Source organism: Cyrtonyx montezumae, unplaced genomic scaffold, assembly GCF_038088225.1.
Source record: "Cyrtonyx montezumae isolate F1298 unplaced genomic scaffold, pur_monq_1.0 scaffold_13, whole genome shotgun sequence".
NCBI lineage: Eukaryota > Metazoa > Chordata > Aves > Galliformes > Odontophoridae > Cyrtonyx > Cyrtonyx montezumae.
In genome coordinates, this window is record NW_027071859.1 from 968,087 (window position 1) to 981,378 (window position 13,292).

Below are 13,292 nucleotides of genomic sequence, written 5' to 3' on the forward strand. Positions count from 1 at the left end.
TTATCCAGGAGCACCTCCCTTGCAAATTGCCCACGTGTGGTATCTGTGAAACTGATTTTAGTGAGCGGGTTAACCAGCTAACAGCGACTGCTTCTCACAAAGCTTCACTCAAAGCTACCAGAACAAATGTTAGAACCCGACAGCACAAACACACCCAGGAGCTCAGCTGCTTCCTTACCAAGGGGAGGGAGAAGTCCTGCCTGGAAAGCACCAGGACCCCAGAGAGTGAGTGCTCTAGAAGAAGTCAACATGCAGAAAAAGGTAACCTCCACATTTCTTTACGAGCACCAACAGGCACACAGCTAGGAGACATTACATCCCTTACAAGAGATATTCTCACATAGTCAAGCCTTTTCTGGCAGAAACCACTACTGAATGGAATAGGCATCAAGAAGTCACTGCCATCAAGTTCTGAACATCAAGACACGACTCACTGTGCTCCTCCTCGGTGGAAATCACACACTGCTGTCTGCGTTTGTACCTCCCACATTTCTGTGCACACGTGGTGAGGTCTACTGGACTACAGGCACAGTTTGTTGTACTAAATGCTGTTACTGTGAGTTCAAAGCTCCACAAAGAAAAACTTTGTAAGAAAGCACAGAACTAGAGGAAAAAAAAATCAGGTAGAATAGCATTTTGCACCTAAAGCAAGTTAGGATATGTTAAAGGCAAATGCAAAAATAGTTCTAGCACAAGGGTGCTAACAGCACCAAGTCCTTGTGGAAGAGAAATCAGTGTAGCAGATCACAAGTTATTGCTGAGAACAAATCCTTCCCCTGCACTTCAGGAATGTATTCACTCAGGATGAGAACTTGGGAGGAAGGACTCCTCAGCTGCTCACTTTACCTCCCAGCACACCACTCCAAACACTATTTTTCCAACGGTCCTGTAATTCATCCATTACATTCAATTAACTAGGAAACACCTTTTGGCCACACAAAGGAGAAAGCAGCTCCGTAAGAAGCTTTACCTCCTCACTGATGTCAATCACATCCCCTGGCTTGAGCTCCAGCTCATCTTCGTTCTGTGGGAGGTACTCGAAGAGCACTTTACACTGCCGCTTCTTGGACTCTGATGGGAGGGAAATGGAAAAAGTAAGAACACTTAAAAATGAAAGCTGCTTTCCCCTCAGCTCCTGAGGATCAGATGAGACCTGACCACCTGCAAGCCATCCCCAGCAGCTCTGAAATTTGCTCCTGGATTTCCAGTTTGTGTCATTTCAGGCTAACATGCTATACTTCGATGCAGCTTGAAAACAACCAAGTACTCGCACAAAACGTTACCAGCGAGTCAGTACTACACAGACAATTGCTAACATGCTATGAAAAGCCACGTCGACACAAGCAAGGTGGAGAAGCCCCCAGAAGGACCATTTGCAAACCACCTGCTGACACCAGCTGCAGTGTTAGTGCTTGCTTTGGAGCTAAGCCTGCAGGTTTGAGCTTCCAGGACCTCAGCACTCCTGGACAAGTACCAGGTGCTGAGCTGCCCTCAGCTTTTGCTTCCTGCCCTGCAGCAGGGACCTCGCCAGCCTCACATCTGAGGAACTGCTTGGCTTTAAGAAATCGAAGTATATTTTTGAATACAACAACCAGTGCAAGTAGAGTCAAGACGTTAAGCTAAAGCATTGATTAGCAGTGTTTCAAAAGGCAAAATTGAAATAAATAGAAATCTACAGGTGTTCACCACAAATAATTAAAACATTACAGGCACTACAGTAACAAAACGACATCCTAGCAGTCTAGGATGCTAGCCTGACATCAAGACTGTCAACACGTGGTGTCCTCAGCACACAGCAGAGCAGACACTGAGTACACTGCAGCATCTGACATTCAGGGGGAGCAGCAAACTGAGCAAACCCACTGCATGCTGGTGTACAGCCTCTGCCCTGGAGAGCTGAAAGTCAGGAACTGAGAACATGAAGCTCTGTGGGTTAATTTCTAATGACATAAGGGGATGCAATGTGTACTGTTATTTCAACTCATCAGCCCAAAGTGATTATTACCTTAGTGGTAACTGAAATAAACAGTTACGAGTCCCCACTACCTCCTGCTATGCTTCCAGGGTTCCTTCTTTGATTACTTGATCCTAAGAACTGTCAATTAAAAAGCTACACAGCTGTTTGGTACACATTTAATTAGCACTGTAATGCTACTTAATCTAGAAAGAAAAGCAGGTGTGTTTTGCACCTAGAACTCTCCCTCACCTGCAATCTGCTTTCAGAATCCTGCCTTCCAGCTTTGCAAATCGCCAGGCTGCCCCTGGAAGGAAGTAGAGCCCATTCTCACACTGGGCTGGCCCCCAGCACGCTGTCCTGCCCATTTCAAGAACAACCTGTCTCATGCCACGTTTATTCAGCGCAGGGTAAACCAAACACAGCACTTGGTTTGCACAGTTAAACACACCTTCAGTATTTTCCCTTTCCTGAATAAACGCAGCACGCTCACGGAAAGGAGCAGTGCCTGGAGGCTGATGTGCAAGGCCTGCATTCAGCGAGAGCCACGAGGGCAACACAAGGGACCTCCTACACAGAGCTCACCTTGTTCAGCCTCCACTGCCATCCCTGCACCGCAAACTACAAACACAAAGCACATCCTTAAAACCGAGTCATGCATTAAATAATTCATGCTTATCAGCAGCTCATGACATCGAAAGGACTGTAAGCACTACGTACTCCTCTTGAAGCTTTTGGACGGGGGATGAGGCTGAATTCCTCCTGCTGGAAGCCCATAGGTGCAGATACGCTGCACAAGGCTGGCTACGTTGCCAGATTTCTCCCTTCTGAGAGGCAGGGCATCATCCTTTGGCTCCACATCCTTCTTAACTTCCTGAAACAAGAGATTTAAGAGTCCAAGAGGTCAGTGTTTACAGTGAGGCACTCAGATTTCACATACTTACCATTCAGTGTCTTAGTGATGGCCTATACTCAAAACCCATAGCACTCTGCATCTAAAAGTACTACAGGCCTTTATAAACATGACCCTTTCATACAGCCACGTTAGGAGTTGGGTAATGCACATGCCAAGAAAATTCAGGAGCAAGAGCAGCTTTGTACTCCCACCCCAGAAACACAACTCTGAGCCCCAAGAAGTCCCATCCCACAAGTTTTAAGTTCACACTGAAAATGCAAACAAAGCACAAGTATGAACTCGGTGACAGAACCATAGTGCAGTGAGCTCATTATAAACAATATTCAAGTACATAGAGATGCATTAGGTGATCATCTGTGCCTCAGTGCTCCAAAGCTGGTTACTGACAAGGCGTAAGGATACTGCCCAAAAGAAAAAAAGGAAAAGAAAGTAACACATCCCAAGGCAGCTGCTCCATCCCATGACCACTTATCTATCCCCCAGAGCTCAGCAGCTCTTCCTCATGAGACCACAGAATCGTAGTGGATGGAAGGAACCCTCACAGATCATCCAGGCCAACCCCCAGTAAATCCTGCTGATCTTTGCACTGACACTTCACCCAGAGGAAGAGGATTTTCGTAGGGTCACCGAGGTTGGAGAAGACCTCTGAGCTCACCCAGGAAAACCACCCAGCTTCCACCAGTAGCTCTCAGTAAAACACAGCGTCCCAATGCTCCTCCAGGGCTGGTCACCCCACCAGCTCCGCGGGCAGCCCATTCCAGTGCCATTTTGGAGAGCTGGAAGTCACAGTGCCAGATGCCCACAAGCCAGTGCTCACCCCAACATCTTCCTTTATGCATAGCACAGGTTACCTTTTCTTCTGTCCTCAGCTTGGTGTTTACCAACTCATCTGCCACCTCTTCCACTACTCAGCTCCCCGCCGTCAGCACAATGTTTAATTATCTCAGAGTGTAACACTCAGAAAATGGGGGTTTCCACTGTGAGATCCTCTCCTCGTTGCTGGGGATGCAGAACAAAGCTGGAACCAAGGCCAGCTCCTCACAGATCCCACTGGCACACCAACCTGACAACACACCGGCAAATCCTTCACTCCTTGCTTCAACATCCAGTCCATAGAAGAATTTTTCCTTCAGTACCCAAGCAGCTTCATTTCATGTTTCCAATAACCTGAAGTTAATTTGATCCAAGCCCCCCTACAAGGCCAAGCACCGGATGCCACCAGCTGTGTGCTTACAGCAGGACCACACAGCTCCAGCACACCGACTGCTCGCTTCCTGAGGAAAGCAGCCATCCCCAAGCACCTGGCAGCTTACTGCCTTCCACTTCACATCAGATCCCGCATTCACCCCCTGCTGGAACTGGTTAAACACCCCTCTAGATATTTCAGCTACAACAGAACACTTAATTGCATTTCAGAACAATGGAAGCAGTAAGTATATACTCACTAATACCATCTGAACACTCCAACAAGAGCTTTACGACAGAAAACGACACGCAGGGATGAAAGCACAAGCAACGTATCTGCCAGGATACAGCTCTGCTGCTCTTTGGGACATGAAAGCTCCTTACTGCAGCTGGAAAACCAAACAGCCCTGCAAAGCTGCTGGTGTCTTCGTGACAAACAGTTCTGGGCACCGTCCTACTTCCCAGAAGCACAGAGTACAATGAGATTACCCACAGCACGGCTCTTCCTCTCATTCACCTCCATCACACAGGAGGCTTCCCAGCAAGCAGCCAAGTCATCCTGCGTTTGCTCCCCCTCATGCTCAGAGACCTCTGCCTTTAAGATCTCAAGTTTTGCAGAGACTACCTTCCAAGCAAAGAGAGAAAAGAGACAGTGCTGTGAAGACCCACACGTACACCCAGCTGTGCGACCTGCTGTGGGGTTCTGCTTTAGCAGGGGTCGGGCTCGGTGACCCCCTGAGGTCCCTCCCAACCCCTGCACATCTGCATTAAAGCATGCATTGAAAGCCCTTTGCCATTTTCAGTCTAACTGGGTTTTAGCCTGTCACTGGCAAGCTTCACAAAGAAAGGATTAAACGTGGCCACAGCAAAGTTTGCCATCCCCCAAAACCCCTTCTGAAGCCGTTCTGCTCCACTCACAGACATGCTAGCATTTGTTGGTTTGCCTGGAGCAGACCTGTCCTTGGGGTTTCATACGGGGTCTGTTAGTGCCACACTTACACGAAACCCAAAGCTTCCAGCAGGAGCAGGCCCTGCCCAGCCCGACCCACGGGGGCAATATTCAAATCCAAGAGCAGATAGGGTACTGCCAATGAGGAACTAAGTATTCATTATCCTTCCCCAGGGCATTACATCGCATCAAGGGAAAGCAAATTCAGGAATCTCTGTTTTCCACAACTGCATACTTCCATACCACAGACCTGTGCTCCATATCACTTCTTTCCAAAGGCACACAAAGGTGCCCTCAGTGTACAGAGCACCCACCACGTCCAGCAGTCCCACCCTCAGCATCACTGTCAGGATTCTGACCTTTGGGACACATCACGCTTTTGCAAAGGAAGTCATTCTGAGACAAGGCATATCAGTTGGGCTCAATGAAAACAGCTAATTGATTCAGACATTAGTGCCCCTATAACAGCTGCAGCGCTTAGATCTCTGTCAAAGCAACAAGTTTGAGCTCTTCACCCAGACCAAAATGGCACTGCAGCTTTCACTATTTGCATTGTGCCAACCCACTACAACAGGAGGCTTGTCAGCGTTCCCATGAGCAATGCAGGCTTCGTGCATGTATGACTTGGCAGCACAAGGGCAGCACAGGCGACCTCAGCATCAAGTGCTCAGCCTGGGAGCAAGCACGCACTGGCTCTGCTGCACGCTGGCACCGTGCCCCAACAGCTGCCTGCGGGATCCTGCCCGCCCCACTACGGGCACTGAAGGCAGCAGGGCACCAACGATGCAGAAACCAGGTCAGACAGTCCGAAGGGACACGAGGGATGGATGGCTACAGCCTGCTCCTGAACGCGGAGAACTTCGTTACCCAGCAAGTCAAAATCCTCAGCTAGATGCTTCAAGCATAAGCATCACCATGCTCCAGTCCCCATTCCTTCTCAGCGGTGTGTGGTGATAGGACGAGGGGAAATGGCCACACACTGAAGCATAGGAAGTTCTGCACAATGTGTGTGGGAACTCCTTCCCAGTGCAGTGATGCAGCACTGGAGCTGCACACAGAGGTGGTGGATCTCCAGGAGACGTTCAGGACCCACCTGGACACCGAGCTGTGCACCCTGGGCTGGGAGCTGCTTTGGGTTGGACTCCATGATCTCTGCAGGTCCCTTCCTACCCCTACAATTCCATGACTCCACCAGGCAGAAAGTAAGGAGATGAGAGCTGAACTGCCTCTCATTTTAGGGAAGCAGGAGCAATTGGAAACAGGTGACTTTTGTTCATACCACCTCATCCCTTCTCCTTACATACAGCAGAACTGCTTCAGCAAAAAATAACACCACATAGGTATGTGACTGCACACACAGATGTGAGCTGAACACCCCGATCAAGTGCAATGAAACACAATGGCTCCTGGACTACAAAGCCATCCCCTCTAAGTACTTCAGAGCCCACCGTCCCATGCCTGCACAGCCTTAGTGAGGGCAGCAGTCAGGCACGAGCATGGCAGCTGTAACACCTTCAGCTCACCCTCAACCAACCACATCCTTCCCCTTGGCCACCACCTCTTCCCAAGGAGGAAGACATAGGGAGTGTTTTCTCACCCTAAATGCAACTGTCCACACAACACCAGACATGAAGGATTTAACAACAGCAAGAAAAGGAAGATGAATAACCCACCCCAATCCTCTGTCACGCCTGCCATGAACTACAAGGACAGAGCATGAACAAAAATAGCTGAGCTGCTGCCTCAGCTCCATCCCTGGAGCCATTTCCATCGCCCAGCACTGGAGCTGCACAAACAGCGCTGCAGTGCCCACAGGAGTACAAGTTATTCTTGAAAACAGAAACCAATCACTTTAAAGATGAAAGCAGTTATGGTCCCCCAAGGCAATGAAGAGCACTCAGCAAGTTACCTTGGGAGCAGCAGTAAGGCAGCATCACTCCTCGCCTCTGCCTCCTCCAAAACTGAAACCGCTTTAGATTTGGACTTCCACACACCCCAGTTAAATGCATTTAGGTTCAAGACTGAAGCTACAGGACAGACTACCAGCTGACATTAATCCCCAGTGGTTGTCACAGGGCTTACAGAAACAAGCTGCAGTGTGGGCAGCCGCGGCTGCAGCTCCTCAGCCCGAAGCCTGGCTCTGGCAAAGCGTGTCAGCCCGGCCAGGGAGCAGTGCTCCAGCCCAAGCAACGTGGACAGTGCACGGGGCAATGGCACCCACTGACATCAGCATTTCACTGAGCCATTCCTGGGGGAGCACTGATGGCCAGAGCAACGTGTGCTCCAGTAACAACCACGGGCCCAGCTCCATGTTTAACTGGGAACACCCTCTGCTCCTGCCCACCATCGCCCAGGCTTCCTGTCCCTGCAAAACCTTCACACTTCACTCTGGGCCTCTTCCTCTAAGGTTAAAAAAAAGCTGTGACACTGAGCACCACGCCTGAAGGCCTGGGACTTCAGCCTAAGACACAAAACCCCAAAGATTCGATATACACTGTAGGGAGGAGCTTGCTTCCCCTGCAGAACCAAGGCTCCCCCCAAACCAAACCTACACAAGGCCTTGGTGCCAGGGGCAGGCAGACCAGGAGAGGTAGGCTCAACATGAGACATCACACTGCAAGTCTGCAAGAGTGATTACTTCATTAGGCCTCAGTTAAAAAAAAAAAAGTAGATTTAACCTTAGCAGCACTGGGTGTGTGCACATCTTGATTTATCTGACACGTGAGAGAGTGAAATGACAGTGCTGGGATGCACACCCAGACATTCCCAGGATACAGCCAGCACTGCACACTGCCTGGGTCACTGAACCCTCACTACCATTACACAGTAATTACACAGTACAAGGCCACGGCAGTTTTTCAGATTCCTGCATATAGAGAAAGGCCTAAACTTAAACTAAGCTCCCTATGCATCTTGCAGCCTATTTCTGGCTGAGACCACATACATTTAGCAGTTGCCTGATTACAGTTGCAAACTCCAGTGGATGCAGCATACACTCCCTGCAGACTTCAGCACTTGGAAAGGAAGTCATAAAAATCACACACTGTTTAACTGAAGAAGGGCAAAAGCATGCACTGTTTGGAGGAGTAACTGCTGGTGTATGGCAGTCCTTCCCACAGCACTACAGCTGAGTGCAGCATCTCAAACGAAACCCACAAACATCAGATACATCACTGTTCTGCAGGGTCTCAGTTCTGCCTTCAAAACGTGAAGCACTGGAGCTTGCCCACCATGCAGAGGTGGCCAAACCATCCCATCAAGTTCTCAGCACTCGATCGATGCGCAGCGCCCACGAGAAGGTCCCAGGACAGCGTCAGAGACGTTTCAGATGTAAAAATTACTTCTGCTTGTCATCATGGAGCGTTACAGACACATAACTTTCTCACGTTGTATCTCTGAAATGAGCACAGCTACACTGCGTTGTGGAATGAAGCAATGACACCCACAGGGCAACAGATCCCAGTGTGGATACAGAGTATTAGGAGACAACATCTGCCCGGCTCCTCCACCCCCAGCCCCACACAGACCCCACACACCCACTACCACAGAGGCCCACAGGCACTAGTGGCAGAGCTCTGTGGGGCGGTTCAGACCACACTAAGCTCAAACCCACCTCACAGCTTTGCTTTTCCAATCCATATGAGACAGGTAACTTCTCAGTGAGAACCCACGAGGTCCCACCTGGTGTAAGCCCAAGCATTTAACCCAGTGATTCAACCACAAATACAGGAAGATCCCTATAAACAACAGCAGACCGAGATGAGCTGCTAATCCTAACAGGAACTACTACATGTGACTGCATCTGAATGTCACTGGCTATAACTGCCAATGCTTTTTGTTTTCTTTGAAAGGAAGGTTCCACCCCATCATCAGCAAGGTGCACCCAAATCATTTACCTTCATTTTCAAGCTGGAAGAAACCTGTTCTGCTGTCCATTCAGGCAGGAGAAAACAGATGAATAACTGAGAACTCTAACCCCACGGTCACAGTAATCCCTATCACCACCCCACTCAGCCCATGAGACTGAGAACAGCCTGGCAGCTCTGCCTGGGTGCTCCCCACAAACAGCCCAGCAGCCACCATTTCTCATGTGCTCAGCACCAAACCCAAAATTACGTAACGTGACTTTCAGTTTTACATATTCTATTTTCAAAAGAGGACCAAAAAAAGAGGAAAAAAAAAACAACTAAAGGAAGCAGCAGCTTCAAAGCAAGAGCTGCTTTCCCACCAGACCCACCTTCCTGCCCTCTCTCAGGAAGCCAAAGCAGCCTCCACACTGCTGAGCCTCTCATCCCCCACCAAAACAAAACTACATCCACTTCCTCAGAACAGCAGAGCAGAAAGGAAAAGGTACATAAACCAAAGCATCCCTTGACCAGTGGGATTGGTTTATTAGTACACATTTCACTTTCTCCAAGCATTATCTGAATGCAAAGGACTCAGACTGAATGGCTGAAGAGCCAACCTGGAACTCGTGGACACAGCTATGCCTTCTACTCCATCACTTCAGCACAGACACTTCTTTTGACTAGAAGACCCCTATGCCTGCTTCCTAGCAGCATGGCCTCTCACACAGACATTAAGTACAGAAGTCTGTAGTTATTCACCCGTTTCAGTTGTTACTATACCAGCTGTGAGAAGGAGAGCTGGAAAGAACTGAGACAAGCACCCCAAGCACCTTTATCTGGCCTGCAATCCCTCCTGACTCCACAGCTCCCTGCTGCAGATCTGGACGAGGCCCACGTGCCATTTCTGCAGAGGACACCGCTGCATTTGGACGAGCTTTCAGGCAAAGTTTCTCCTGTGGACTCACAGCATGCTGGGGACGTAGCACCATCACCACAGCAAGGACGCAGCCCTAAGGCAGCAGCCCAGCTCTGCTCCATCTGCAGCTCTTCCCAGCGAGAAGCTTTGGGGGGAGGAGGGCTCTGGGGTGGAGGAGAAGGGGTTTGGGTTTGCTTTGCTACACGCTGACAAGCACACGGAGCGGGAGTTGAACACGAAAGGAACTCCTGTAAGCAAACAGGTGCTGTTCAAAGGAAACCTTCATGCACACACTGAGGCTGACAACAATTTCTGCCTGCCTCTGTACCCTGGGAAGAAGTTCACCTAAATCAAAACCAAATCATCTTGTTCCACAAGCAGCTCTAAGACCAAGCACACACAACATACACCAAATGAAACCTGAAAACATCACACAGCGACCACAGCTTTTTTAACCCACACTGCTGTTCGTGTTCACTTCCCTGAAACACAGAATCAACGTGCAGTATTTGATATTAAGAACACAAAGAAAGCAAGCTTACCACCTCCAGGGACATGCCTGCTCGAACACACCCTGTGTTCTGCCTGTTGGGTTTTTTTTTATTATTTCAGAGGAGGAAGAAAAGAAAATGTCGTAGTGAGCAAAGTTCAGAGCTCACCTGAGAAGGACGGAGCCCAGCGCCAGGCAGGAGCAGCTGCACACAGCGGTGCAGGCAGGGGCCCTGGGAGCAGCAGCCCCAGCACAGCCCTGCTGCCAGCAGAGGTGGGCATACCCAGCACTGCTTTAGGAGGATCCCAGCCCGCTCTCCACAATGCCCCCTGAGCCCAGAGCCAAGCTTTCCACCTTAACTGATGGAAAGCAGGAGTTAATCTAGCCACTGCCCCTCCCTCTTTGACTCACTGCCCCAAGCCCATGACCGAGCTGGTTTTACCACCAGGGAAAGCAGACTCAGCCTGCAGGGCTACAACGCCAAGATAAAAGCTGCTCGTTTTATTTCAATCAAGATCTTGAAAACCTTTTCACTGTGCGTGGACAAAACCTTTCTGAAACAGCAGCCACTTCCAGCTTGTCGGTGCAGGAGCTGGAGAGCCAAGGCTCCACTCGCAGCATTACACACTGCTCTAACTCGGACTGGAGATGGACGGCTGTGGGTGCATTTCACCACCAGGATTTCAGAAAGGAAAAGCTCCTGTCAAAGAAAACAATAGAAGTCTGCTGGATTGCCACTGCTACTTCCTTTCAGCAATTTATGAGGTTGTTTACTTCAATACTGCCCGGGTAGAAAGCAGGAAGAGGAACAGCAATAACAACGACGTCAGGAACAAAACATCCAATTCAAGCATTACAACACAACTGACCGTATGGGAACACAATCCAGGCTGGGGTTTTAAATGAGAATTCCGTGCCAACACTGAAAACCTCCGTACCTGCAGAGGAGCAACCCAGCTTCAAGAAGAAAGGCAGCTTATGCCAACAAGGCAAGCTTGAACCAGGAGCCAGAAGCAAACCTGAGGGAGTACGTTCTGTTACGAGGTGAGGAGGAAGAAGTAAACCCCTGTCAGGCACTCTGAAGCCCAGCACTGCCATAGGAGCAGAACACTTTTCCAAAGCCTTCCTCGGGGTGCTACACCAGCACACACACAGCACGGTGAGAGCGAGCAGCAGGGTACCCAGCACTATCCGTATACATCAGTAACAACAGGAAACTTGCACAGATTCCCTTTTGTTTGGAAGTGTTATGGGCTAACACAGCACCCAGCACACCCACTTGTTTGTGCAACAAGTTAACCTTAACACCCAAATGAAAGCATGATGCCAGCTCCCCTCACTACACTGCGAACAGCAAGGAACCAGCTGCTAACCAGCTGCTACCCTTGCAGAGCTTCCCACGTGGAAATCCGTAGAAAATCTGACAGTAAATGAAGACTTCAACAAACAATTCCTGCAGCACTGGCAGCAGCTCCAAATGAAGCTGACAGCACTCCGTTGTATTTTGAACAGAAATGATGTGCTACCCAATGCAAAAATCAAAGCATGAGGAGCGGTGTAGGTAAGGCCTGCAGTGGTAAACCCCTGCCCAGCCACAGGGAACAAGACAGGACGGGGATCTGCTCTAGCTGTGATGATAAGCAGTCTGAATCTGGGGCACCCAACACACCAAGGCATGCAGCCTGATCTTCCTACTGACATTTCAGATGTCCTTCAGACAGTAAGCTGCAGGCTGCCTGGCACCAAGCTTCCCTCCTGCAAGAGCAGAGCAAAACGAGCAAGAACTGAACATGGGGGAGGTACTGCCGTCCCCCCTCAGTGCTCCTGCAGCTGCCTGACAAAGATCAACGACTTCATGGGATATATAAGGGCTCACAGAACCACAAGGCACCTCAGGAGGTCATGGAGTCCAAGCCCTGCTAGAGCAGCTCCCTGCAGCAGGTTGTGGGAAGGCATCCAGGCAGGCCCTGACTGCAGAGCCGTGCTGACTGCCCTGGGCAGCAGTCCCAGCCCCTCACAGTAAGGAAGTCCTTCCTTGTGTTTGTGTGCAAGTCCCTGTGTTCCACCTTTTCCTCCTTCATAAACATCTAATATTTGAAAACAAGATGGTGTGTCCAGCATCGTCCGACTCAAACTATTGTGTATTTATTATGTTTAAAACATTCCACATAGGAGAAAGCCAGACAGATCTAGTGAGTAACACGTGCTCTTTCAGCTTCAAATGCTAATCCTGTTCTATCAGCAGAGATTACAATTTACCACCCAAACTCTTCATGGGGAGGTCACACACTGGCCTCCATTCAATTCTTGTGATGATTGACACACACACGCTTTTACATACACCTACCATCAACCAAACAGCTTAGCCTTAAAACAAACTCAGGCCGAGTCCCCATGTAACACACGAGATGGCATTCATGCCAGGAACACAGATCCTTTCATAAAGGCATGCAATTCAAGCTAGCCACGTTAGCCCTGCTCCTCCTTGTCACACCCCGTCCCCCCAACCTGCTACATGTGATTTCTGCTCCCAGGAGCTGCAGGGTGCTCCTGCTCACAGCAGTAACAGCCCACCCCACAGGAAGCCCAGCTGACACTGGAGCCAAGAGTTTGAACAGCCGATGGGTGAGGTAACCCACGGGACAGACCATTTCTCAAGGGACCTTCCTTGTTTGCAGGGCCGAAGTGCAGCTCTGCTTCAGTTGCTTTTCACCTCCTTCCTGCAGCTCAGCAACCCAATGGTTCGCATCAGAGTTGGTGAAATTCTCCTTGAATTTGGAGAAGAGCAAAACAACATCCAATACAATATCCAATTAATTTAGCTCTTCATATAAATACAAGCCAACTCCGACCCCTCTGCACTGAGTAAAGTGACTTCAGCGAGCTGCCCTGTGTGAACAGCCACACCACCTGACACCTTCCCACACACAGCACCTATGGGCTGGGCAAGGATGTCACTGGTACAACGAGCATCAGAAAGCACATCGGGCAGAAGTAAGATAGCATTGCACACAGCCCGAGACCTCAACGAGAT

At 49.6% G+C, this 13,292-nt stretch overlaps 1 protein-coding gene across 2 annotated transcripts in view; it reads right to left on the reverse strand.

The window, feature by feature from the left end:
• Positions 1-13,292, reverse strand: part of CD2AP (CD2 associated protein) — a 54,004-nt gene that overhangs the window by 23,633 nt on the left and 17,079 nt on the right. Inside the window, exons 1-3 of one of the 2 annotated variants that reach the window (XM_065730427.1) lie at positions 10,311-10,428; positions 2,675-2,828; positions 971-1,071 (exon numbers count right to left, since the gene is read on the reverse strand). In XM_065730427.1, coding sequence (XP_065586499.1) covers positions 971-1,071; positions 2,675-2,828; positions 10,311-10,325 — 270 coding nt within the window. In that variant the 5' untranslated portion in view covers positions 10,326-10,428. Of the gene's footprint in view, positions 1-970; positions 1,072-2,674; positions 2,829-10,310; positions 10,429-13,292 lie in introns of those variants that run through there. The other variant, XM_065730426.1, reaches the window with a different exon arrangement.